This window comes from Panicum hallii, chromosome 9 (assembly GCF_002211085.1).
Source record: "Panicum hallii strain FIL2 chromosome 9, PHallii_v3.1, whole genome shotgun sequence".
Lineage (NCBI taxonomy): Eukaryota > Viridiplantae > Streptophyta > Magnoliopsida > Poales > Poaceae > Panicum > Panicum hallii.
Genome location: NC_038050.1, coordinates 66524672 through 66550115, shown reverse-complemented (window position 1 = coordinate 66550115; position 25444 = coordinate 66524672). Strand labels below are relative to the sequence as shown.

Sequence of the window (25444 nt, the reverse complement as noted above, 5' to 3'; positions counted from 1 at the left end):
AATAGGAGAGGGATGGCATGTGAGACAATGTGGCTTTGTTCCCTATTGAATTATCGCTCTAACAAATTATATTCAGTCACCAGTGCTTTCTTAATTCGGGGGTCAACAGTTGAATTTCTGAACTTTCTGATGATATATATGTACAGTGCGATTAAACCGCTGGGTTAACCGCCAATCCAGAGTTACTAAAAGACCTTTATACAACAGTAGTAGGTGAAAGACCTCAGCGCTCACCGCCTCAACTGAAAGAACATTTTACAAGTTGCTTTGGATCTGTACTGTGTTCAGTTACTAGAAGTTGAATGGCAGGAACTCTTCTCATTGCCAATCAGAATCAAGTGTTTTTGTTTTCTGAACAGCCTTGCAGGTTATATATATGTAGTAGTATTACTGTATTATATATAGTTGTTTATAGAATGGAAAGATCCAAGTACAGAATGCATATATATTACAGTTATGGGCGTAGGAAAGAAAGAAAGACCCCAAGACCGGGCCATGGCGCCCGGAGCTAGGTTCATGAACCTAGCTCGACAATGATTGGTTCGTTGGGCCGAGAAGGAGACGATCGAACAGTTGGCGCGGCCTCGCGAGAGGAGAGTGAGGACGACGACGAATGATGGACGCCCGGAAGCTTTCGTCGCCTCATCAAAGTTTGCGAAAGCGTTAAAGGATCCCCTTGAACTAACCCTTTTTTTAAGATGCTCGCTTTTGTTGCTGCTAGATGAAGCAGATGAAAAGGAGCGCTCCTTGTTGTTCTTGTAAAGTGGGGAAACAATGTGCGCTGCACAACTGTAAATAAACAAGGGCCAGCTCCCAGCTCTCTGTTTGTTCGAGTGTGCGTGCCTTGCCTTGCCTGCACGTCGCCACTCGAGTCCAGTGTCGTTTTTCTCCTTGAGGAAAGTCACTTGAAGCCATGATGGGACCTAGGATCTGCGAGTGTGTGACTGACATGATGAGCAATGATACTATCTTCTTTTTACTGTCCTAGGTTACTGGCAAATCCTAGGCAGTAGGCACGTTGATCGACCGGCAGCTGCTTTGAGCCCGTGAATGCCGGCTTTGTCACCCAAATCGACCGGATCACGCAAAGCATCAGCCTTCGAGTAACCAGCTGAGGATTGAATTGGAGACCGGTGGCGTGCCGAGCTCTCAGGTTCAGTAGCGCCGTGCTGCTTTGTTCAGGCTTCGATTTCTTTTCCTCCTTTTCAGATTCAAAAACTTGCCCGAGCGAAGCAACGTTCCTGTTGCTGGCCGTCCGGCCGGCCGGTCACGTGTCCGTGCTGTCGTAGCGTAACCGTGTATGTACGCAGCTACAGGCCGCGCGGCGCGGGCGGAGCAGGCAGGCGCACGCGGCAGCGCCCTGCAGAGTCGCGCCGCGGTCGCCGGCCGGCGCCGCGCGGCGGGACAGGCGTGCATGGCCGCGAGGCCCGGTGTCGACGCGGCCGGGCAACGTGCACGTACATCTCCGCCCAGCTCGGCTCGCTAGCTACAGCATGCATGTGCACAGTACACTGCACGCACTCGTAATGACTGGACTGGGCGACTACTGGCTTAGCGTACGTGCGCTACACGACGCCGCCCGGTAGTCGTACGCCGCGCCGCGCGTTGCCGGGGGCGGCGTACGCGTTCGTCGCGTTCGGAGCTAATAACGCCACGTACGTGCAGTGCCAGTGCATGCACTTGTGTGGGAGACACGCAAGGAAAGGAAGCATCCTAGCTAGCTAGATGATGCTACACTGGCTCTGGCTGCAGCGTTCAGCTTCAGTATACTTGAGCTGTGGAGCATGATAGTTGGCTGCAGTGTTCGCCGGCTTGCGTGCATCTACAGACACTAGTTGGACTCAGGACTAGTACCACACGTTTTCACTGTGCACAGAGAGAGAGAGAGAGAGAGAGAGATTGCCCATCCTCCTATAGATCTATCAACCACCTCTTGCTTGAAGATGAGTTGCAGTCTCGCAGACGCGACGGGAGCGGTGAACAGCACACGCGTTACACTTCACCGACAAGCTAAAAGGCAGGCTACAGCGTGTGTACATTTGACTCGATGCCATTGCTGCGCAGCAGTAGCACGTAGTGGCTGCTGGCTCGTATGTTTAGGAGATCGACCAGATCGCGCGCGCGCGGTAGCTAGCACTAGTGTGTTGCCTAGAGCAAGCTGGCCACTACGGAGTATTAGCCTACCAGCTGGTTGCTTGCTCGGGCAGCTGCGCTGACTTGTGCGTGGAGACGGAAGGATCAAGCAGCCCGAGTGGCTGCGCGCAACTCCAAGCTCCGCACAGGGATCCGCGACGCCCAACACACGGATTCGCCAACCCCAACATCCTGCACGCGTGGATGCGCCGATCGACACAAGCAAGCAAAGTCATCCATGCATCCTCACATGTGTGTGAGTGTGTGACCTCGTTCTTCTCTCCAACTAACCTGCTAGGAACCAGCGACCAGTTTACCAGTACTCTCTGATGCTGGGTAAAAATCAAAATTGCTGCAGTAACCTACACGCTTGATCGAGCCGCCTCTCTTGCATCATCCACATGTAAAGACCACTTCTTTATCCATCGTTTCGGTTTTACCGGTAGCACGCACGGGCGTACACGTCACGATTGTACGGCGGAAATGGTTTCTATACGGCCTCCCAAGTCCATGCTAAGCTGGTGTATCGGTAACCCCACACTGTTCAGCAGAAAACTGGATGCAGGTTACTGCTGCTAGGTGAGTCAGCACAGAGACGGAGAAGAAGCAGATCGCAGTCAGCATCCAGGAACACAAACATGCGTAGTCAATTGCCCGGGGTAGCTGTTGCGCGGCGGTGCCGTGGCCTAGATCGAAGATCGCGCTGCGGGTAATTTGGCGGTGAAAAACTGTCTGGTCGGTTGCAACTTGCAACCGGCCGGTACATGCATGTGGGGCTGCGACTGCGACCGGCTGGGCGCGGCCACTAGTTTTATACCTTCCCAGGTACGATCCCAACTGTCATCTCCGGCGATCTCACTTAATTAGAAGAGAAGATCAGTCTGAGCGTGTCGCTTGTGCTTATTACTGCCATCTGCAGCAGGTGCGAGCTGCACCACCTCCATTACAGAACAAAAAGAATCGTTTCAGTGCAATCCATTTCAGATCTCGCTCGTCCGAAACCCGGCGTCTCTCGTTCGATTCTGGTGTTCCTCAGCGAAGCGGTTAGTCAGACGCGGACAACTAGCACACACCTGCAGCCTCTAGCGCCGGCATTATATTAGCCTGACCACTAGCGCCACAACAAATCAAACAATTACAAATTAAAACGCGCGCAGGTGGGTCGAGCTCGAGCCAGCCGCAAAGCTTCTGCCGGATTCGGCGTCGAACGGCCGGGCAAAGCGATGGAGCGCGCCCTCGCCAATCATTTGGGGGCGCGGCGATGCGAAGGAAATCCCAGCATGTGGCGGCCGCCCCGCCGGCGCCGGACCTGTACTCGCGCGAGTTTTCTTTCACCGGCTCGCATGCGGATCGGGAGCGGAATAAAGATCGATCAGGAATCTTGCCGCGGAAACCCAGCCACCAGCTAGCGGGGAGCGATCGGGAACGAGCTGCGCGCGCGCACGAGACCGGATGCCCGCGCTCAACATGCGAGCCGGCGGGGATCGCAGAATCTCGAAGGGTGGGCGGCGCCGGCGGAGATGCCACTGCCAGAGTCAGAGAGGGCATCAACGCATGCACGCCCGAGCGTGGACGGCCGAACTAGAGGCCTGTTCATTTGCAACTTGGGGAGGATTCATATTGTTCTTAGTTGTGACGGGAACTAGACTGTTTAGTTCCCTCTCATTTTTTCACGTGTCAAACGTAACCTTAACCGTGTAAACGTTAGGTCCCTATACATGTAAGGGGTATGCACTGGCCAGTCACCCGTATACTCACTACCACTAGATTATGAGGGACTTAATTGGATTGGTAGGTTGGGATGAGTTCTGGTGTGGCACAATTTGCGTTCGATTGACTTGTTTAGTCGTCGTGGCTTAGCTTAAAGCTAGGCAGATGTAACAGCTTAGCTATAGGTTAGTGAGAGGGATCGCAGAGGACAAGCGAACAAGTTCATCCATCACCCAATCGAAAGGTGCCGCGTTTGGTAGACGAGCCGGGCGGGGCATCATTCAGCACTAGAATTACGACCGGGAATAGGGGCTTTTTTTTACCTACTCATATTCCTCAAGCCTGGCATTGGGCGCATTTAGCCACTTCTCTTCTCTGAATAAAAATACGGATTGTTCGTTCCTAACTATTCTTCTCGACACCTAATTAAGCCGGTCACAGTGAACGACCGAGCTAACGAGCCGTGTACATGCCGCCTAACCTAACTCGATGCATCTGCCTTAATTATGCGTCGTATGTCTTTGGCACGTACTGGAAGTTGACCTCAGGGTCGATCGGGAAAAGGTTAGGAGCGATACGTGTCAGGTGCATCATCTATTCGCGCAGAGTGTGGCACACGTCCGCCGGCATTACCGTTGCAGACAAACCTACCTTGCCTGCCGGTTTACTGCGTGCTGAGAAGAATACTTAATTGTCACTAGTCTATCAACCGCGCTCCAGCACGGGTTAATTAAAATTGATATAAAAATAAATATTATAGCTAATAATTATAATTATCTCTAATAATTATAATTATCTATCTCATACCCTCCTTCATCTATTAAATATTCTAACACACACTCTAAAAATACATATTCATCATTATCTAGCTAGTTACACTGGATTTCATTTTGCATTACACGTCTCCATGGATGTTTGATATATATTTAATTGAACCTCGTATATCTTCCATCATATATGAATATATGGTGACACACATATCGTGGGTAGTATTTTATCTCAACAATAACATAAATAACATATAATAATGATAGAAATAGTAATTTAAAATTTTATATTGGTGCACTTTAGTATTTTGTTATAATTATATAATTTAGATTCAGATTTGGAGGTTATTTTAACTTCTAATAATAATATAATTGGATTAGTTATATGAAAATTTAGGGATTTATTTATATTATTTTTATAATGGTATAGGTGAGTAATTTACATGAAGATTAGGGGGTTAATCTATATTTTTTATAACGGCAGAGGTGGGTAATTTAGATACATGTTTAGGAGGTTATTTTAGTCTATTTTCAGAATAATAGATGCGGGTAATTTATTAGGAAAGATAACAGATCCGATGACTATTATAATTAGAGTTGTCAGATTGATGGCCGGATGTTTTTAATTTTTGTGAAAATTTCTAGAATTTCTTTATTTTTTTAGTGTTCATCTAGAATCCTAGGTGGTTTCACGTGGAGGTTTCAAAAGATCCTCCAATTCGTTAGGTTCATATACGTCTTACGTCATGAGATACACATGTGGGAGCTCGCTGAAGATGATGCTTATAGACCACGCCTATTTGAGAGCAGCTCCATTGACAAATGCGTAGGCCGTATTTTGGAGCATGTAGTAGCAATCATTTTGCTTATTTAACAAGCTCTAGTGTGTTTTGCAATTGCAAATCTGGTGGAGTTAATGCTGCCACCACTGGCCTGGGAGTCGGTTCCTAACCCAGATTAATTTAGTAGTGGGGCATGTAAAACTGCATCTTTTCTCGTGAAAATTCATGTGTTCCAACTCGACTCTGAATATACCGAAACCGGTCGCGTTCTAGCAGAAAAATACAGACTTAGTATTTACTGTTTTAGAAAACATACCTAGCCATGCATGTATTTCATTAAGAAAATGGGAGAGCACACAACACAGATAAAAGGAGTGCAATATGCAGGTTTGGTATTCCAAAGGCTACTGATAGGGATTAGACCTGAAATGGCGCATGGAGTATTAAAGATCCGCGCTGCATGTATCGGATAGGATCTCACACTCCGCCGGCCCCGGCGGGCGGCGGTGCTGGGAAGCATCAACCCTCCGCGGACGTCAACCCCACACCCCCAAGCCTCGAAAGGCGGATCGACCTACACAGCTAGGCCGGTCTAGGTGGCCGATCATGTCGACGCCGATGCCGCTCTCGCTCTCACGGGCCCCGGCCGCCCCGTGCAAAACATGAACTGATCGACTGAATACTCAAGCATGTCAAATCAATCATGCGCGCGCGCGGCCGATCTCGATCTGTCACCCCATCCGATCCGAAGCCTCATTCATTCCAGCCCTCGTAGGAAAAGATAGCTAGCTGCGCGGGTCAGATCACCGATCGGCGTCCCGGCACCATGTTCGCTTGTTCACTTCAGCAATCAGCAGCTAACAACGAACAGTTGATGCGCGCGGATCGGCCGCGCCGCGCGCGGGGACAAACTGTCAGCACTTCAGGATCTTATCTTCAGTTCTTCACAGCTTTGGAGGAGCTAGCAAGCGAGGTAGCTAGGCAGTGCTCAACTCTGCGTCGCACGACTTGTCATCAGCGGCCTTCGGACGGTCCAGGTGAGGTGACGTGATCTTGGAACACTGGAGAAGAGCTCCTTTTTTTCCCTAGGTAACGACCGGGGAAGAGAAGAGCTCCTGTGATTTGCTCGTGGCAGAACTGTGGTCGAATCTGAGGACTGAGGGTTGCAGGTGATCTGGAAACCCTGTGTGGTTCATCAACGGTCAAAATGTCCGACGTGCCGGCCGATCTCTTCGGGGAACCTGGTTCGATCGGCTCATCGGCAACAGAGAAAAAGAGAAGTGCTTTGCCAACCCCGGTAACTCGGGTACCTGGATAGTATCATCAAACTTTTAGACTAGACTAGAGTATTAGTTTGAAAATCACAACCTGAACAAGAACAAGCATCTCCCAAAAAAAGGAGTACTCTGAACCAAAGATCTTACTTTTACCCATGCAGATGCAGTTATTTATTCGAAAAAAAAGAACACCATGGCAATCTCGTCCGTCCAAAAGTTTTTGACCGAGCATCCCGCGTCCGTTCCCTCCCCGGCAGAGCAGTAAAACACCCGGACACCGAGACCGTTCGGGACCCGATCGACGACGACCCTCGGAGTCGGCGGCAAGGCCCACGCGGCCACGCTGCCCAGTGCTCACCGACGCCGGCCTTTATAAGCGCCCCACCCCGCGCGCTCACACAGACTCGACCCGCACCCATCCCCTCCTCTCCACCCCGGCCGCCTCACTCGCCATGCACATGGAAGCGCCGCCGCCAATGGACGCGGCCCACGACCCCGCGCCCTTCTCCCCGCTCTTCTCCGACGCCGCCCTCTCCCCGCACTTCCCGCCGGCGCTCGCGGCCACGGACGCCGCCGCGCTCGACCTCTCCTTCACCTCCACCGCCTCCGCCTCCACCTCCTCCTTCACCACCGCCACCACCTTCAGCGCGCGGAGCTCGCTGTCGCTGCCCTCCTTCTCCTCCTCCACCTCGCTCTCCCCGCGCCCGCACTCCTCCGCCGCGTCCCCGCACTGGGCGCACCTCGCCGCCGCGCGCGCCGCCACGCCCGACGGCGTGCTCCGCCTCGCGCACCTCCACCTCATCCGCGAGCTCGGCCACGGCCACCTCGCGCGCGTCTTCCTCTGCCGCCTCAAGAGCTCCCCGCCGGCGTCCCCGCTCTTCGCGCTCAAGGTTGTCGACCTTCGCGACGACGACCCGTCAAGGGTCTCCCACGTCCTCGCCGAGTCGCGCGTCCTCTCATCGCTCGACCACCCCTTCGTGCCCACGCTCTACGCGCGCCTCGATGCCGGGAGATACGCGTGCTTCCTCATGGACTACTGCTCCGGGGGTGACCTCCACGCGGTGCTCCGGCGCCGCCCCGGTGGACGCCTGCCCGTCGCCGCGGCGAGGTTCTACGCCGCGGAGGTGCTGCTCGCGCTCGAGTACCTCCACGCCCTCGGCTTCGTCTACCGCGACCTCAAGCCAGAGAACGTCCTCCTCCGGGGCGACGGCCACGTCGTGCTCTCCGACTTCGACCTCGCGCTCCCGGCGTCCGTCGAGCCCGCCGTCCGCCGGCGCCAGGTGCGGAAGCAGAGCCGGGGCAGGAAGAGCATCCTGCTGCCATCGTGCTTCTCTGGCGCCAATGGCGGCGGCGGCGTCGACGACGAGTTGGAGATCGAGGCGAAGGAGCGGTTCGAGTTCGTGGCCGAGCCGACGTCGGCGAGCTCCAAGGACTGCGTGGGCACGCACGAGTACCTCGCGCCGGAGCTCGTGAGCGGGAGCGGCCACGGCAACGGCGTCGACTGGTGGGCCTTCGGCGTGTTCCTCTACGAGCTCGTCTACGGCCGCACGCCCTTCAAGGGCCACACCAAGGAGGTCACCCTCAAGAACATCCTATCCAAGCATGTTACCTACCCGCAGCTCGACGGCGAGGCCGACGCGGCCCAGCTGCGGGACCTCGTGGGGCGGCTCCTCGAGCGGGACCCGCGCCGCCGCATGGGCGCCGCCCGCGGCGCCGCCGAGATCAAGCGCCACCCGTTCTTCGCGGGCGTGGACTGGGCGCTGATACGGTGCGTGGCGCCCCCCGTGGTGCCGGACAAGGAGGCCGCCGCTCCCGCCGACAGGAAGGCGGCGAAGCTCGGGAGCTGGAGCAGCATGGGCAGCAACTGCAGCAGCAAGAAGCGGAAGAGCAGCAGCTTCAACGGGAGGCGGTCGAATTGCGAGGAGAGGCAGGGGGTCTTCCGCAAGCTCATGAGCTGGAGCCAGGAGAGCCGACCCAGCAAGACCAAGACGACGACGGTGAACAGAGTAAAAATGACAGTCTGATGTGCCTCCTTTCTCCCCCTTAATTTTGCTGTGGTTTTGGGGTCCTGGGTTCGGTTTAGCGTCGTTCGTTTAGGTTATTACTCTGTTACTCTAGTCCATGTATAGAGTGGTGTGGTCATGGCATTGGTCGAGTTGTACAAAGAGCGAGGCGATGCATGCCACTGAGCTGATGATCAGCTGGCAAGGTTTGGTCCATGTTCAGATATGGAGAAACTTCATCCCTTTGATTAGTAGTAAGAAAAGTTTTAGCTTCCTTTTTTTTTTTGGTACCATATTCGTACCTGCGTGGGGAACTGGATACTAAAGTGAGATTCAGTTCCGACGATTTGACTGACTGACTCATCAAGGTACAAGTTCTTCTCTGAGTAGTAATTTGTATCTGAAAGTTACTGAACTTGCTACATCAAGTCCCCCCTGCAGGCAGGCATCTTATGTCCTGAATTCCCGAACCCTGTGTAATGCTGAGAAATTATGCAAGTGTTTTTTAACCGATGCCCGTAGTAATGTCACTGTAAAATCTTTTGATTCAAATTTGCGCAGTAATTTAAGGTTCAGAGCTAGATAGCTTATCATCCATTCTCTACTCGTGGCCGTCGTCAGTTCGCGCCCGCGCCTGGACGGATGGCATGGGTATGGAACGAGAAGCGAGGGCCTACTAGCACCAGAAGAAAGCTAGAGATTCAATTCAAAGCACACACTTCAATTCCGATCCGAGCGATTGGCAGCATGTCTACTCCTGCTACGCGATGTGCATCCATAACACCCGAACATGTCCGATCCGGAGCGAAGCCACGGCGGCGCCATTTCTCTGCAGCTCACGCCCACATCCTTTTTCGATCGGGTTCTGGCGCCGCGACGCGATCTGCTCCAGCGATTGCTGTAGCTCAGTAGCTGTAGCAAGGGCCAAGGAGCACGGAGCTGCGGGTGCTGTAGCGCGCACGCGTCCCGCGGTGGAGGCGCACACGTCGCCGGCCGAATCACCGGCGCCCGGGCCGTGTCTGGTTTGGCGCCGGACGTCGCCCGCGAATCGATCGACGCGGAAGCTGGCGAGACGCGCGGGTTGCGATGCGAATGAACTTGCGGAGCCGGAAAGTGGCCTCTGCCGGGCGCGGAATGAGAGGGGACGCCAACCGAACCGAAGCGTGCAGCAGATAGGAGGGAGGAGAGAAAAGAAAAGGGTCGGAAAGATAGGGGAATTCTGGTGCCACCGCCTTTGCGCGAGCAGCACTTTCGCCCCCTTCCATGCGACGGAATGCACGCAACGGCAGCGCCCCGTCCTGTATCTATCTAGTATCGTCTACCTTTGTCTTTGCCTTGCTCCCCTTTTCCAGTCGCCTGAGCTGACGACCACGCGCGGCCTCAAATTCATGCCTGCATGCGAGTCAGTGAGCGGGTGTGTGCACACCAGCTTCTTCTTCAGTTACGCACACATCATGGTGTTTGGCGATGGTATGATGCGATGCGACGAGGGGATCTGGGGCTGGAGTCTGGAGAGCGTGCTGCCAAACTCAACAATCGTTGCGAAATGATGCATGGCGGCATCAGCTATCGTGTAGGAGTATTCGAGGCACTGTTTGGGTCTCTCACAGTTCACTATTACCAGGTGTCAGACGACGGTTGAACAGGTTCAACGAACATCGGTTTGCCGCGGGAGCGTAAACAAGTTGGAATCTGGACGTACGTTCTACTTGAAAAACTTATCTGTTTTAGCTGCTCGTCACGAGCCCAGCACGAATATTTATACTCATCGATCTCATAAAGTACGCGTACTGCAGCCTGCAGACCCAGATTAAGCCTGTCGAAATCCCGGTGCATGCACGGTTGCACATCCATGGAGCCGGATGAATGAACACGAGCTCAACTCCCCCATGGCTGCAGCTGCAGTCACGAGCCGTGCCCGCCCGCCGGACCCCACGACGCACGCAATAATCGAGCGGGGGGCAGGTTCAACGGCCAGCAGCTCCGGACAGTGGATCCATCGGCACGAGACACGGCCGGCGACGCGTCACATGCTTCCCCCCTCCCTCCCTCCCCCAGTTTTATTTCTCAATGCAAGCCACCATCACGGCGCGCGCTCATCCTAATTCATAGCATATCGCCGGCGCTCCTCGTTGCCTGAAAACTATCGAGCAGCGATCGAGCAAATAAAAAAAAGAAGAAGAAGCAAAGGTCAATTATATATATTCTTTCCTCTCGCAGAATTGATTAGCGTGGAATCTCAATCTCGATCGATGCTCTTGCTCGTTCCTCTCGCTGGCCAGTTAGGAGATGCTTCGTCTGAATCGTCTCTGCCTGCATCGGGCGAGGGAGCCTTCTGCAAACTGCAGGCGCGCGCGTGATCCGTGAGCGAATGCATTGGCCGCGGCGAGGAGGCGCCTGAACGTGACGGTGCCGGCGATCCGGGGGCCGGCCAAGCTAGCAGATCCCAGCGGCACGCCGGCGCCGGGCTGCCGGACGAACAAAGATGAAAGGGTGGGGAGCGCCGGGCACACCACCGCGCTTTATTCCGGTAGAAGCAAAAGGGCACCGCGCGTGACGTGCACTCCGTTTAACAGCAGAGACGGCGGAAATGGGCGTCCCCCCTTTTGCCCTCTTGTAGTTGTAGCCGCGGCTTGCTTCGTCTTCGTTCCCAGGGCCCTTTCTTTCTTTCTGAACCCCGAATGTCGTCTTTGCCAGCAGCACATTCCCTTCGCCTTTTTGGCCCAATGCAGGGCTTTATACCGTCATCTCGATCCTGATGCTTCAATTCGGCACAGCGTCACGGCGCATTGACAGATAACCTAAACTTCTCAGCCGTCACAAAAAGCGATTTTACAACTGTCAACAAGCCAGATGACACAGAAACCATTAAGAGGACGCCAGCAACTTGTTGGGGGAGTGGCATTAATAGCTGAAAGGACTTGACATGTGTGTGTGTCTATATATATATACGGAGAAAATTAAATGGGTCTCTTTGGGTTCTCTGGCATTGTTTGCCACATGAGCTCATATGCTTCTAGCTGTATTATACTCCACTGTGACATAGAAAAATGCTGTTTGTGCAGACCTGATCACAAAGAATTAGAGAGCCGGCCGTTCACAGCAGCTGACCAGAGAAGAGAAAACTTAATTAAGCAACTGGCTAACGAATTCTGTACCGTTAAGCACGAGGGAGCACCACGATCCACTAATAATTCAGAAGAGAGCATCATGATACGCGGATGACCACAGCTCGCTGTTCTCGCACCCTCTCTGGGATGTGCTGCTAGCTACCTGCAAGCAAATGCCGCCGCCCATGAGGGAGGCCGGGGAGGCACGGCGATCCGAGGCGAGATGCCCCTAATTTGACATTCATCTAATCATTTCTCATGGGACTGCGCCAACCTGCTATAAACATATCGGGCCGTGTCTTTGCGCGTAGCAACACCGGGACGTGCTAGCTGCGTGGGCTGAGGGGTTAGTTGGATATGTTCCAGTTCGTGGCGACTAGTTTATTGTGATCTTTAGACTTGCACCGGCCAGGAGCATGCATGCTAGCTTAGCTTTGTCCTTGGGTGTCCCCCCAGCTCCATTCAATTCCTCTGGCGAACGATAGTGCATTCGCTGCCTGATCATGTGGTTTATGGCTGTAGGCCAGCTGAGATGATGTAAATTTCAGCCACTTCTAGGAATCATCAGTACTAACACCTGTAAATCATTCCACTGAAACTGATTAGCAGGCAGTACATCTTTTCTGTTGCTCGTCTCCTTGTGTGCCGTTAACAACCAGATTGGTGTCACCTCGCAACCACAACAGAAAGGGAACAAGTTTGAAAGTTGGGGTCAATTGGCAGCTACTAACCGCCCACCAACATTATGAGCTTGCCCTCTCAGGCCTCAACTGCGCCGCAAGCAAGTGCGTTGAGCGAGCTAGGGGGAAGGAACATGATTAGCTCGCAACCGTAGGAATTATGCGGGGGCGCCAGGTATAGTTGAAGTTGACATCCGTCCGTCGCTCTCAACGCCACGCATGCCGAGCCGAACCAGGCGGCCAGGACTCTCCAACGAGCGATTCTCTATTCAGAAGACAGCAGGGTTAGTTTCTGCGAGCACCGGATGGAGTAGTTGGAAATTGAAATGCACTGTGGAACGGCAGAGTACCTGATATCGTATCGAATGAATTTAACCTGCCAAAATGGCCAGACCAGCTCCCACGGCCCATTTTGTGTAGGTTCGATCGATCGGTTGCTTCGCTCCTCTCTCAGTGCTGGCCCAGCCGATGTCGCAAACCGTTTCGCATACAAGAAGTTTGGGCCTCCAGGTTTGGGCACAAAAAATTAATCAGCACCTGACAATCAGCAGCATACAGCCTGCATCCCTTCCTTGCAGGCCAACTCCTCCGTGGTGAACCATCGAATGCAGGAGGAGTTGGCCTATACCATCCTGTACGCCCTGAAACAAATGCAACAGCTACAACAGAGTATCAAATTTCATACCTTCGATGTGCTTATCATATATGAACCATGTAAAATCGATATCGTAGTTAGCAGCACGTAGGAATAGGATCCTAACTTGACATCTCAATACTGCAGAGAAAGAGAGAACGGCAACGGACATCTGCATATTAGATATGCACAAGCTAGTATGAAACTAGAATGATATGATAAAATGTGAGATGATGAAGGCACGTCAGAACTAGTTAGGATGAGAAATCTGGAGGAATCATAGAGTGACTGAAATTTCTAGTCCAACATTTACTGGAAGCACCATCACATTTCGCATACAAATACAATGCACTTGAATAAGTTGATAAACACATGTATCAAATACCATATACAATGTTTACATTTGATGTGGTATTGTTGTTTGAATTCAGTTATAGATATGTATCTCATTTCCACTTTCCACTTAAGCTGCAGGAATAATAGGAGCATCAACTGTACATATTCCTAGAAAATATAATCCATGTCCATAACAAAACAAGCATAATTAGAAAGAAAACAAACAAGAAAACAACATTTAGTACAGAAAAGATGGTCACTGATTGCATTCTACAAGTAAAATTTGTGTGAAAAAACCTCCAATTTGATTTCGCTAATACAATAACAAAAGAACAATTTATATCTTGAGACTCTAAGATGTTGGCTCAAACATTAAAGTTCCAATTTGGACAGTAAAATGTACGAGACAAAAATTTAATAAAGCCTGAGAGATTTTGAATTATGCTCACGAAGCATATTCTTGTGCCCAATAGATTTTAAACTCTGGTCCTGGTGTCATGGCAAGTAAAGAAAAAGAACTTCTGTGTAACCATAAAGAATAATTCTGTTGTTTTTTTGAAATTTTGGTCAAAATTCTTACTTTGCAGGGATTGAAAGACAGTTTGTTACATATATTCTCTGCTCTGCAACAAGACAAAGGGGCCAAAGAAGGCAGGAAGTGAAGAATCAGGTCAGATCCACAGAAAGTTCACACTTCCAGGATGGCAATAGGTGTCACTGAGTTGTAATAGCTGCCAAATGTTAAGGTCACGTGGTCAGTGAGTGAAGAGAGATCATATCATATATTACAAAGTCAGAAAAAATGGTACATACCTAATAAACATTTTTCTAGACGTAAAGTCTAATAATTGAAAGGTGATCAGGATATACACGACTTCAATTTAAAAAAAACAATAGGAGAAAAAACATCCAAGAGCATTATCAATTGGAAGTAAATCCCCAATAGAAGGTAAGAGTTGAAAGTACGCATAAGAAGGAACATGATGGCTAACATCCGGTTGAGTTCTACCGAATTGTACAAGAACTAGCGAGCTACAAATGTCATGTTTAATTATGATAATAGGCACAATAACACCAGTTCAAGTAGATATGGCAGATGATTACTGTGTTTGCAATAATTTACAGTTTAACACCCATCACTTGACAAAATATTATCGAGGCCGAATCAGAGGCACAAATCCAACAGAGCTACTGAAAGAATACTCACTGCTAAATCATCAAACCCCATCACTAACAATACAAGCCCAGGTGGGCATTGGATGGCAGCAGGTGTGATGAAATGGAAATGCAGGACCCAAGAAATGTTCCACGAAAAGCTAACAGCAGAATATGCCATGGGCTTAACAGCAAGTCGACAATAGAGGTTCCAAACTAATCTTGCAAGATGATATACCATGCAAGCACAAATGGCACCAAATAATTTCTATTTGATAGCCATGGCAGCACACCTGTGCCATTAGGAGCAGGCTTATCCCGAGAATCTCATGCAGGAAAAACCTAAGGAAGAGTGATAGCTATAGGTGCTATATGTGGGATAACATGTCCCGAGACACTTTGTTCACAGAAAAAATAAACCATAACAATAAGTTATACACGAGCGCATAAAGCATCTAAGAGTATTCAGTTTCAACAAGTGTACACAGCTCTCCAGAGCCCCCTCCATTTTCAGTTTTCATGACATCAACAATGATACCACAGGGCACTCCATTTTCAGTTTTAAAATGCATACAGGATTGTTCTTTCATTAATGTTTCACATGCAGGTGGTCGTTGAATTGATCCAAGTGTTTCACATGCAGGTCATAGTCCAATTGATCCAAGACTAGAAAGCTTCATGTAACAGCAAGAAATGTTCCTCATGAAGTCATGAGCATAAAAATAAGTGAAATTAATAAAACAAGATGACCGATGATCCTCATTCGAGAAGCCCATCTCAATCTGAGATCAATTCCAAAAGATCATCGATGGAAGCGAGAAATAGAGAAATAAAAAAAAATTGGCCGACACAGAAGCTACTAGAACGCAAAACTGACAGCTCCATTTGTCATGCACTATGAAAGAACAAACATTCCACAATTTATTCAAAGAGCCCTGCATTAGTACAAGAGGTCACCTCCCAAATCATCGACTAGCACCGAGGACTGACATTTAAGTAGCAGACATACATATACAAGTAAATGCATAGCATACTGACAGTTCATTTGAGATTTTACACCGAAGCAACTACTGTTTGTGATAGAAAAAAGAAATAGACATTACCTAACACAGTGGATGAGCACCTGGTAAGCAAATATTTGCTCAAAAAGAAATTAATCAGTAACCAAGCAGCTCTGGGTCTCCAGTGTATTCTGCCATCTGGTCATATCTAATTCGCACTATATCTTTTGTATCTGCATCCTCCACCAGTCCAATCTCCTCTTCAGAATTCTTCTCGACCAGGTGCCCATACATACCCTTCTGCTTCCCATAGAGCACAAGCACTCGCCCGTTTGTCCGTGGAAGTACTGTTTCAAGCATATCCTGTTCCACCCCCTGCACCAGTGATCCATCATCCATCATAATGTCGCATGTTGTTGGTCCCACTACATCCACGACCTTACCCTTCATCAAGTACAGCCTCTTACTCAACTTCTCACTAACTACGCGAACCCTGATATGGCTCTGTAACCACCGGATGGCCTTGCTACGAGTATCATTGCCATTACTTGTGCCTTCTCGGCTATCCCGTCCATTCCTCTCCTTTCCACGGGCCTCCTTCTCAGCCCTTTGCTCACCTGATCTCTTCTTCCGGGCACTAGAATCACTATCATCCATCTTATGTCTACTATCTCTGTCCCTCTTCTTCGCAGACCCATTCTCGGACGCCTTCTTCTCGCCAACAATCCAGTCACCAGAGCGAGTCTTGCGAGGGTCAGCCTCAGAGGGGTTGTAGCCTAACCCCTGTGTGCCAGCACGGCGGTTGTACTCAACAACCTTGGTATCCCCCTTATTGTTCCTACCAATGCCCTTACCCTCTGTCCAGCCGTATCCAGCCAGGAGCGCCGCGCCGAATCCCTCCACGGCTATCTCGTTGAACTCGTCGATGCCACGGTGGTCCGGAAGGGTGGCCATGTCCTCCTTGTACCGCCGCAGCATGAGATCGCCGGCCGGGGCGGTATCAGCTGTGGCTGGAGGAGCTGGAGGCGGTGCCGGTTGTGACGCCTTCTCCGATTCCTTGGCGGCGGCGGCCTCGGTTGCGCCGTTGCGGAGGGTGAGGCCGTAGGGGATGTTGGATGATGGGTCGTCGGGGGCGTTGGAGGTGTCGAGCACGAACGAGGGTCCCCCGCCGCCGGATTCCGCTGCGAGGGCGGCCTCCTCCTCGGGGGTGGGGAGCGAGGACGGCTTGCGGGGGCGGTGGGTGAGGAAGTTTCCGGAGTTGGGGAGCGGCGCGATGACGGCGCGCGGCGCGCCGGAGGCGGCTAGGGTTTGGGACGGGTCGAACTCGGTGACGAACTGCTGTGCCGGGGCGGACGCGGAGCGGGGGCCAGCGTCATCGTCGTCCGCGGCGGCCCCGGGGCGTGAGGGAGGCTTGGGCGGCCGCTGCTTGGAGGAGGAGATGGAGAACGAGAGCTTCTTCTCCTTCTCCATCGCAGCGGCGGCGGCGGCAGAAGCGAGCGATCCGGGCAAAATGCGTGCTTGTTTGGTGGAGGAAGCGCGTCGTGTGGGCCGTGGGCGAGTGGAGATGCCGGTGCGGCGAAAAATTATACTCGTGGACTCGTGTCCCGTGACCGAGTCGGAGGCGGTGTGTGTCGTCGCGTGTCCGAGTTGAGAATTTGGGCCGGCCCATCTAAGGTTTGGGGCTTTCGGCCCTGGTCCCGGTTTGCCTGCACTAACCTCAAAAGCCTCGGCCTCTCTCACGCCACCGGTCACGCGTCTCACACACGCAGCGCATCTTCTTCTCTTCTCCGCTGCGTCGCCGCCGGACAGCAGCGCCGAATCGATGGAGGGTTGGGACAAGGGGACGAAGAGCACGGTGGGCGAGATTCCGCTGCTGACTACACGGGCGGGTCCGCGGGATGGCGAGGCGTGGCGGCAGCGGCTGAAGGAGGAGTACCGCGCGCTGATCGCCTACACGTCGGTGAACAAGGCCAAGGACAACGACTGGTTCCGCATCGCCGCCGCCAACCCGGAGGGCACCCGCTGGGAGGGCACCTGCTGGTACGTCCACAACCTCCGCCGCTACGAGTTCCCTCTCCAGTTCGACATCCCCGTCGCCTACCCCCAGGTCGCCCCCGAGATCGAGCTCCCCACTCTCGACGGCAAGACCCACAAGGTACCTGATTTACCAACTGGTTACTGTGATACTGCCTGTATTCTTGCTTAATTGTTTGCATTTGAGCAATGATTCCTGACTTGATGGCTGTTCGTGGGCGCAGATGTACAGGGGAGGGAAGATCTGCCTCACCGTGCACTTCAAGCCGCTGTGGGCCAAGAACTCCCCGAGGTTCGGGATTGCGCACGCGCTGTGCCTTGGCCTCGCGCCGTGGCTCGCGGCGGAGGTCCCGATCCTGGTTGACTCGGGCATGGTGAAGCACAAGGATGATGAGGCGGCTCCTGCCGATGCATCTGCCTCTGCTGCTCCTTCTTCCTAGTTGCAACTTGCAACAGAGTTGTTGTCTGATGAGCTAAGTAATGATTGGAAATCAACTCGGTGGTGAACCACCAAATAAGAGCAATACTTGCATATCTAAACCGCATGTTCGATGTCAGCTGATTGCTGACTGTGATTTGGTGCTCTTGGATGCAATTGTTTTGCATCCAATCTTCTGAATTGTCACAGGTTTTTATAGTCCATCTGACTAATACCATCTGAGGAAACTGAATTCAGTGAGTTGGTTAACAAAGTAGACCGGATAGTTTCATTCGTTGGTTGTCAAATCTGTTCGTGGATTTTATATGTTTTTTTGCATATTCTTTTTAGTAATTCATTTTTTTGTTGGATGTGTAGTCATCTGTGGTGCAGCTGTTTTTGAGATTTGCACTTGCTGAATATTTTACCATAAACTGTTTTCAACACCTATTCTGGTTTATGTTGTGTATTCCTCTATCTTATTCTCATATGGTACACGAAGCATACAATTCTTGCTTTGATTTTGCATTTTCCAAGTGCTGCAATTGACCTGATGATGCACGGGTAAGTTAGTTTATCCAAATCAATTAGTTCTTCATATGAGAACGACTTGGGTGTTTGAGGCAGTTGCTAGTCATATGGTTGAGTTGGGCATGGTGAAGCACAAGTAGGCTGAGGCAGCCCTGTTGAAGAATCTGGCCCTGCTGCTTATTGCTGACACTTCACAGTTGCGACACCTGAGTATGGTTTCTGTCTGCTGAGCAAAGGATTAAAACTACATTCAGTTCATCAGTTTTGGTTTGGGTTTGGGCTAATAAGGAGCGATACTTTCATATCTACACATCTTCCATGTCTTTCGATTACTGGCTCTGAATTCTGATTTGGTGTGCGTCAGTGGACTAGGTTTGTACCCAACTTTCTGAATCATAAAATTATTCTTATGCAAGAATATTACCATCTGATAAAACAAAAGTGCTTAGCAAAACTAGGCTGGATAGTCAATTGTTTTGTTAATTTGACAATATTTTAGTGCAATGTTGTTTTTATCAATTTGCTCTTTTCAGTTTGATGTGTAGTAATTTGTTATTTTTATTTGATGTGTAATCTGTGGTTTGCACAATATTTTGCTGAATATTCTTACCAGAACTATTTTCAACACCTCTTCTGGCTCTAGCATATGTATACTTCTCATGTGGTCAGTGAATAATATATGTTCTACTTTGCTTTGATTTTTCTTATATTAAGCATTAATAATAACCGACCTGATGATGCATGGATGCATTACCTTGTCCCAATGTTGGAACCAACTAGTTCATATAGTCAGTGACTTGGATGTTTAGAGCAGTTGCTATCAAGTCAGAGATGTTTGGTGCTTAGTGTAGTCTTGTTCTCATTTGATGTTACAGACTCTTCACGCTGTTGTACGTGAAGTTTTTTTTTTGGAAAAATCTGGGATATTGTTTTCATTGGTGAACAGAGGCATTTTTGTAGGTAAAAATGTCAAATGCTCAAATGTTCTACGTAGTCTGAGCTCTTCGGTTATAAATCATGAAATGCGAACAATGGAGGAAATGTTTGCCTGCCGTACGCCTGCATCTTGATGGTTGAAGTTATCAATTTTTCACTCCTAAATTGTTCTCTACCAGTGGTTCCTTCCTTGGATATGCTATGCCCCTTATCTTTATTCTGCTCTGCTGGCGCGTTAAACGTAGGTTACCAAGATGGGCAGGCTTGTGAGTGGAAGTTGGGCACCACATTCTCACCAGCATTCAGAACCTTACGAGGCTTGTGAGTGGAAGTTGGACAGTCGAGTTTTCATCAGCAGCTAAAAATAGATTTCATTCCATCTAGCATCTGCAATCCTCTTAGGTCTCGGCTAAGACCCTGTTTGGATCCGATCCAAACAGGTGGACTAAACTTCTTTGAACTAAAGTTTAGTTCCATCCTAACTAAAGTTCAGTCCATAAAACTCACCTAATTCGGACTAAAGTTTAGTTTCATCCATTTATGTATTTTAAATGGTTTCCCACCTAAAGTTTAGCCCATGGATCAAAACAACTATGGACTAAAGTTAAGGGCCTGTTTGGAGCTCTACCTAAGCCGCCACCGCCTAACCCTAGGCATGCCACGCAATGTTAGGCGTGCGTTTGGCTCCTATACTAAGGTTAGCGCGCCACACAATCTGAGGCGCGCCACAGCTCGCTCGCCACGCAAAAGAACGCCGCACCTGCGGCGCTCGATTTGGCCGCCACAACCAAATCGCGCCGCAGCTCGGTCTCCTCCCTCCTCCGTCCGCGCCGCCAGGTACTGCCGCCCGCCCCCACCCCCGGTCCGCCGCCTCCTCTTGGCCCCCCAGAGCGCTGCCCCCCAGATCGGCGCCGCACCCCCCCCCCCCCCCCCCCCCGCGGAAGCTCCGCCGCCGGTCCGCACAGAAAATTAATTAATTAGCACTGGAATCTCATGATTTGTTTCCATTTTGTTTTAGGTGTCCGTGAGGTACAGGCTGCAAGCTCTGCTCCGAAGGTATAACTATCTTCTTATTGGTAATTATCGTATATGTTGCGTGCATTCTATTAATGTTTGTATAATCTATATAGATGGGTGCAATGAAGCAATATCTTGAGTGTTGTTATTACTATGATCATTATATCAGAAGAAGAAGGATATTTATTTGCATGGCCATTTGTCTTTGTATATTATGGTACAGGTTGCAACAAAATAGATTGGCCCAAAGATGTCTCAAATACGGTTCTTTTTTAGAAAGAGATTTGGAAAGAGAGAGAAGGCTTAACCGTCTTTATAATGGAACTGATGCTGACTGTATTAGTGAGCTGCGCATGCGTAAAGATGTGTTTCACAGGTTATGTGATCATTTAAGGTCCCGTGGATTGTTAGAGGACAGTATCAATGTATCTATTGAAGAACAAGTTGCCATGTTCTTGAAATTTGTTGGCCATAGATGGACAAATAGATCAGTTGCCTTTGATGGTTGGAACATATCTAGCAGCCAAAGAATAAAAAGGTATGCGTGGTTTCTTATCGGCTTCAGCTGAGGTAACATTTCAGTCATGGGTACTCAAGTTACTTTGCGATGCGGGGCTGTGAATTGGCTTGGTGTGGGTGCTGCTATTTTGTTGAAGTGCTCATGTATTACAGATATGTTGTATTCTGGCTGTCATTACAATTACTATTTGCATTTGGTTAAGCTGATTTATTTTACACTTGTAATAGATTCATCGGAGTACTCAAGATGGGTGATGCGAATGGAGGCTGACCGCTGTGAATGGAGGCTGACCATAGGAACTTTTGTTAACTGCTAATGCTCTACTATTTTGTTAATCAGCACCATTATAAACCTCTTACGGTGATTATATGGAGCTGGTGAAAACTATTGATAACTGCTTATATGGGCTGTTTGTAGAGCATTTCTTCTAGGCTGATCATAGAGCATTTTGCTAATACTCTATTATTGCTGCTATGTTCAAGTATTATGGAGCTGTTATGAACCATCGATCTTGTGATGTTCAAGTAATATTTCTGCTATGTCCAGAATTTGGTGGCTTTAGCACTCTTTTTTTTCCTAAAGCTATTTGGCTCTGCATCTTTTCTTTGCCTTGGATCAAGAACGTCTGAACCGGACAGTCCGGTTCGTTACACTCATGCATAAGTTAGGCGTGTTACCAAACAGATGCCACACGTGCCTAACATTAGGCGTGGCAGGACATCAAACACTTACCATACTTTTCTTCAGCATGTCTAACCTTAGGCGCGGCAGTACACCAAACACATGCCTAAGCATGGCTGCAGGCACGCCGCACTTGTGGCGGTTGCCTAACCTTAGGCGGTGGCGGCTTAGGCAACTCTCCAAACAGACCCTAAGTTTTTAATGTTTAGTCACCTAAAAGTTTAGTCCGGACTAAACTTTTTATAGGTGATCCAAATGGAACCTAAGACTACTTGGCAAATAAACTGCATAAAAATAGAGCTCACTGTCATACTGAGTTGTGGACCTGGAGAACATCACAATCAGAGTATCCCAATGTACTAGTTAAATATTTCAGCCTGAGGTTTCTGCATCATTCAGAATTTCAGCATGGACTAGAAAATTTAGCGCGCCTCGTGCACTCACCTCACCAGATGTATTTTATCCCCATGTTCAGTAATATGCTGAGTTATGGGGGAAGAGATGAATCATAGCTAAAGCAAAAACGCAATTGTGGAAGAACGAATAATGGTTTAGATGGTGAATGTGATACATAGAGAATGTGCAGAAGTAAACAATTACCGGCAAGCTATCTTGGCAGAGAGAATGTGCAGTGCAATCTCAGAACTTATGTTGTACTAAGAGTTGACCTTGACAATCCATTCTTGGTAAACAATAGACACTGAATATGAATAATAGCTGGGAACAAATTGATCCATACAAAGCAGCAGCTGCCTACCTCCTCGTGGGCAGACCGACGGGTTTGGTCTGTTTGACACCCAAGACGGATCTTGTTCAACACTAAAAAACCAATGATCAAAGTGGATACAAAGATGGTGATGCAAAAAGGCGTACGAGAAATGTGGTGGTCTTCAATTTGTGCCTGGCCAGCAGCAGAGCCAGGTGCTCCTTTATCAGTCTGCTCCAGCACCACATACTGATCCAATATCCATGGCTGTCTACGTTCAGCAAGATGTTTTTGTATCGTTTTATCCTGAAAATAAAATACTCTTTGCTGTGATGTGTGACCAGTTCACATCGGACTACATAATTGCACTACAACAATTGAGAACCAGTACTAGGGGTAACAGTTAATTAGATTATTCTAAACAAACAATTCAAATGTTCCATGATATTATTGTCTATACGAACAACTGTCAGAATAAACTCGATAACAAAGAAAATGCGCCTATGGTCAGTACCATGAAACGCCACCAGACCATTTGGGAGCTTCTGAAGACGATCATGTGACCATGATTGTAAGCAAAGCTTCCACCTTCCAACACAGATACGCAATATTTGGATCACCGTTCAACCTATCAATATGTAGCGTCCAGGTCTTGCTACTCGTCAGAGTTGACGAGATTGAAAACTCAATTGACCATTTGGGAGATCAATATGTACTTTACTGAAGAGAATACAATCATCCTGAATCTCCAACAGTGCAATTCAGTGGCTGCAATTTACACCAACAATCGCAACAAAAAAAAAAGAATCGCAAACGCACATTCAGGTAGAGGTATCATTTTTGGAAGAGCAGCACAAAAAGAGAAGGAAATGCAGGGTTGATTTACCGGCCAATACAGCATAATCCCTTGCAGACTGCGAGCCATGCGGTGGCAGACCATCTGCTCTATGCTCTGCCACCGCAATCCCGTCAGGTGAGCGAGAAGATGATGCAGCACACTGCATCAGCGAGGGCAAGGACTTCGATCTGTGGAAGCTTTGCCGGAAGTTCAGAGCGAGTGGGCATGGAGCTGAAACAGCGGAGGGCGACGGCACCGCCCACCACGTCCACGTCCGCCGTCCCCCATCCGCCGTCACGTGCAAGCTACTCGGCCAAAACCTGCGCGCGCGAGACGGCCTCGACGCCTGTGGAGCTGGACCACCGCCGAACACCTGCCTGCGCCCTGAAGAGCGCCTCAGGCGGCGGGTCTCCTTGTTGATGCTGCGGCGGCCGGCGGCTGCCTACGGGGAGGGGGTAATGAACCTGTTCCAACCCGGAGGCGTTTCTCCCGCTCCTATTCGGTGGCCGTCGCAGTGACTGGGCATTGCCTCACAGATGAAGCGGCGCCATCCTCCATATCACCCCGCGAATCTGGCGATCGGTAGATCAAAGAGCGAAACGATGGAGCTACGGCCCGCGGCTCTGCCCTCCGCTGTCCGACCTGTCTACTGTCTTGGGCGCCGTGGTCGGCGCCGGAACCGGAGAAGGTCGATTTGGACCTGCTTGCGGTCGTCATGGAGCTGCTGCACTACGGTTTGACAGCGTGGTTCCCAAATCCGCCGGCATCCTCTCTGCCGAATGCTGAGGTCTCCATGATGGCCTCCACGTCCACGGCCCTGCAGGCTCCAGCTTGTAATCGTCTGCGGCGAGGGAACGACCCGTGCTTTGATCCTGCGAAAGCGTATTGCTCAGATGAAGCATTTTTCTTCCTGAAGAACTCATGACGACCTGTTTCTGTTGTATCTTGTATAGTTGGGATAGAATTTGTCTGAGGAGACTTCTATTGGAATTGCCCCCAGTTGTATCTATTGGAATTGCCTATTTTAGAACGGACAAAATCTTTTAGCGTTTGGATCACTATTTTGTAACGTAATCAGATTACGGCGAGCAATCACGTTACTGCGTTACTTGTGTTTGGTTGGAGGTGGCATGTAATCAATTACCATAGAATCGGTTATCAGCATATTCAATCTCGTTACCGCCGGCCGTGGTCTGTTAACGCATTGGGTTGCCTCCTCCATGGAAAAATACTAGCTAGTAGTACGTACTTAGCGCGCTGCCGGCGGACGCAGGCACCGCAGCTCGGAAGCAAGCACACGAGCATTGCTAGTAGCTGAAATTTTCAGTACAAGTGTTATCTGATACCTTTACGATTTTAAACCAAACAAAGTTCATTCCACCTTCAATTACACCGTGAACTGATTTCGTTTGCATTTGCATTATCCACTTTTTCTACCAAACACTACCTCAAGAGCAACTCCAACAGACCCTCTAAATAAGGCCCCATCTTAAATTTGGAGTGTGGAATAAAAAAACCACACTCCAGCAGATCCTCTGCTGAATCCTTTATTTTGAGGAGGTCTCCAAATCTTTTCCCCACCCTCTATTTCTTGTAGAGCCCCTATCCACTAACAAATAGGTCTCATCTTTTAATATTAAAAGAAGAGGGTGAGATTTAGAGTCTATTGCTAAAGTTGAGGTTAAAAAACTAGCCGTCTTCAAAATCCTCGGAAAATAGAGAGAACTTCTACTCAGAAATACTCAGAAAGTAGAGGATATGATTTAAAGAATATTGCTCGAGATGCTCTCGAAGAACTGGATCCATCCATTAGATTCCACTTTCGCCTCCCTTTATGGCCCTGTTTGGTTCCGATTAAAATCAGATTCTTGGTGGAAAAAAGCGAGAATCCCGCCAAACGCCTCGATTCTAAGCTCGATTTTTTCCACCGTCGCTTCTCTGAGAATCCGAAATACAACTGGGGAGCGCTTTTTCTGATCGGGATCCTTTCCCTCGATTCCCAGGAAAGCGAACACATTTTCCTCCACATACCCCTCCCTCAGCTCCCCACCCCGTGCGCCTGACCTCTCCCTCGGTCCGCCCGACCCCTCGCTCTCCTCCCACCTCTTGCGCCGATGCTGACGGTCGTTCCTCCAAGCCGAGGCCCAGCCAGCGCCTCTCCCTGCCGCCGGCCCC

The 25444-nt window shown here is 49.9% G+C and overlaps 3 protein-coding genes across 5 annotated transcripts; 2 read left to right on the top strand and 1 right to left on the bottom strand.

The window, feature by feature from the left end:
• The first annotated feature begins 7073 nt into the window (after window positions 1–7073).
• LOC112876879 (serine/threonine-protein kinase WAG1-like) lies at window positions 7074–8951 on the top strand. Its single transcript, XM_025941058.1, has one exon. It carries the CDS (start codon window positions 7122–7124, stop codon window positions 8691–8693), a length of 1572 nt encoding a protein of 523 aa, XP_025796843.1. The 5' UTR covers window positions 7074–7121; the 3' UTR covers window positions 8694–8951.
• A 3364-nt stretch (window positions 8952–12315) lies between these two features.
• On the bottom strand, window positions 12316–17132 carry LOC112874705 (protein MOS2-like). Of its 3 annotated transcripts, none has more exons than XM_025938185.1 (4): window positions 15691–17132; window positions 14013–14163; window positions 12813–13268; window positions 12316–12727 (listed from the first exon to the last, which is right to left on the bottom strand). In XM_025938185.1, the coding sequence occupies exon 1, from the start codon at window positions 17056–17058 to the stop codon at window positions 15745–15747; it is 1314 nt and encodes a 437-aa protein (XP_025793970.1). In that variant the 5' UTR covers window positions 17059–17132; the 3' UTR covers window positions 12316–12727; window positions 12813–13268; window positions 14013–14163; window positions 15691–15744. The 3 variants fall into 3 exon arrangements, with proteins under 3 accessions (XP_025793970.1, XP_025793969.1, XP_025793972.1); XM_025938187.1 differs by having other exon boundaries at window positions 12338–12727; window positions 12813–13121; XM_025938184.1 differs by having other exon boundaries at window positions 12813–14163.
• A 194-nt stretch (window positions 17133–17326) lies between these two features.
• Window positions 17327–18317, top strand: LOC112875441 (ubiquitin-fold modifier-conjugating enzyme 1). The gene is made up of 2 exons (XM_025939296.1): window positions 17327–17743; window positions 17847–18317. The coding sequence occupies exons 1-2, from the start codon at window positions 17411–17413 to the stop codon at window positions 18060–18062; spliced, it is 549 nt and encodes a 182-aa protein (XP_025795081.1). The 5' UTR covers window positions 17327–17410; the 3' UTR covers window positions 18063–18317.
• Window positions 18318–25444: the final 7127 nt, after the last annotated feature.

Bases quoted from the DNA above. Each gene is read 5' to 3' on its own strand.
- LOC112876879 (XM_025941058.1), top strand. From the start codon at position 7,122: ATGCACATGGAAGCGCCGCCGCCAATGGACGCGGCCCACGACCCCGCG.
- LOC112874705 (XM_025938184.1), bottom strand. From the start codon at position 17,058: ATGGAGAAGGAGAAGAAGCTCTCGTTCTCCATCTCCTCCTCCAAGCAG.
- LOC112875441 (XM_025939296.1), top strand. From the start codon at position 17,411: ATGGAGGGTTGGGACAAGGGGACGAAGAGCACGGTGGGCGAGATTCCG. The intron at 17,744-17,846 runs GTACCTGATTTA...TCGTGGGCGCAG, and splicing joins TCGACGGCAAGACCCACAAG to ATGTACAGGGGAGGGAAGAT.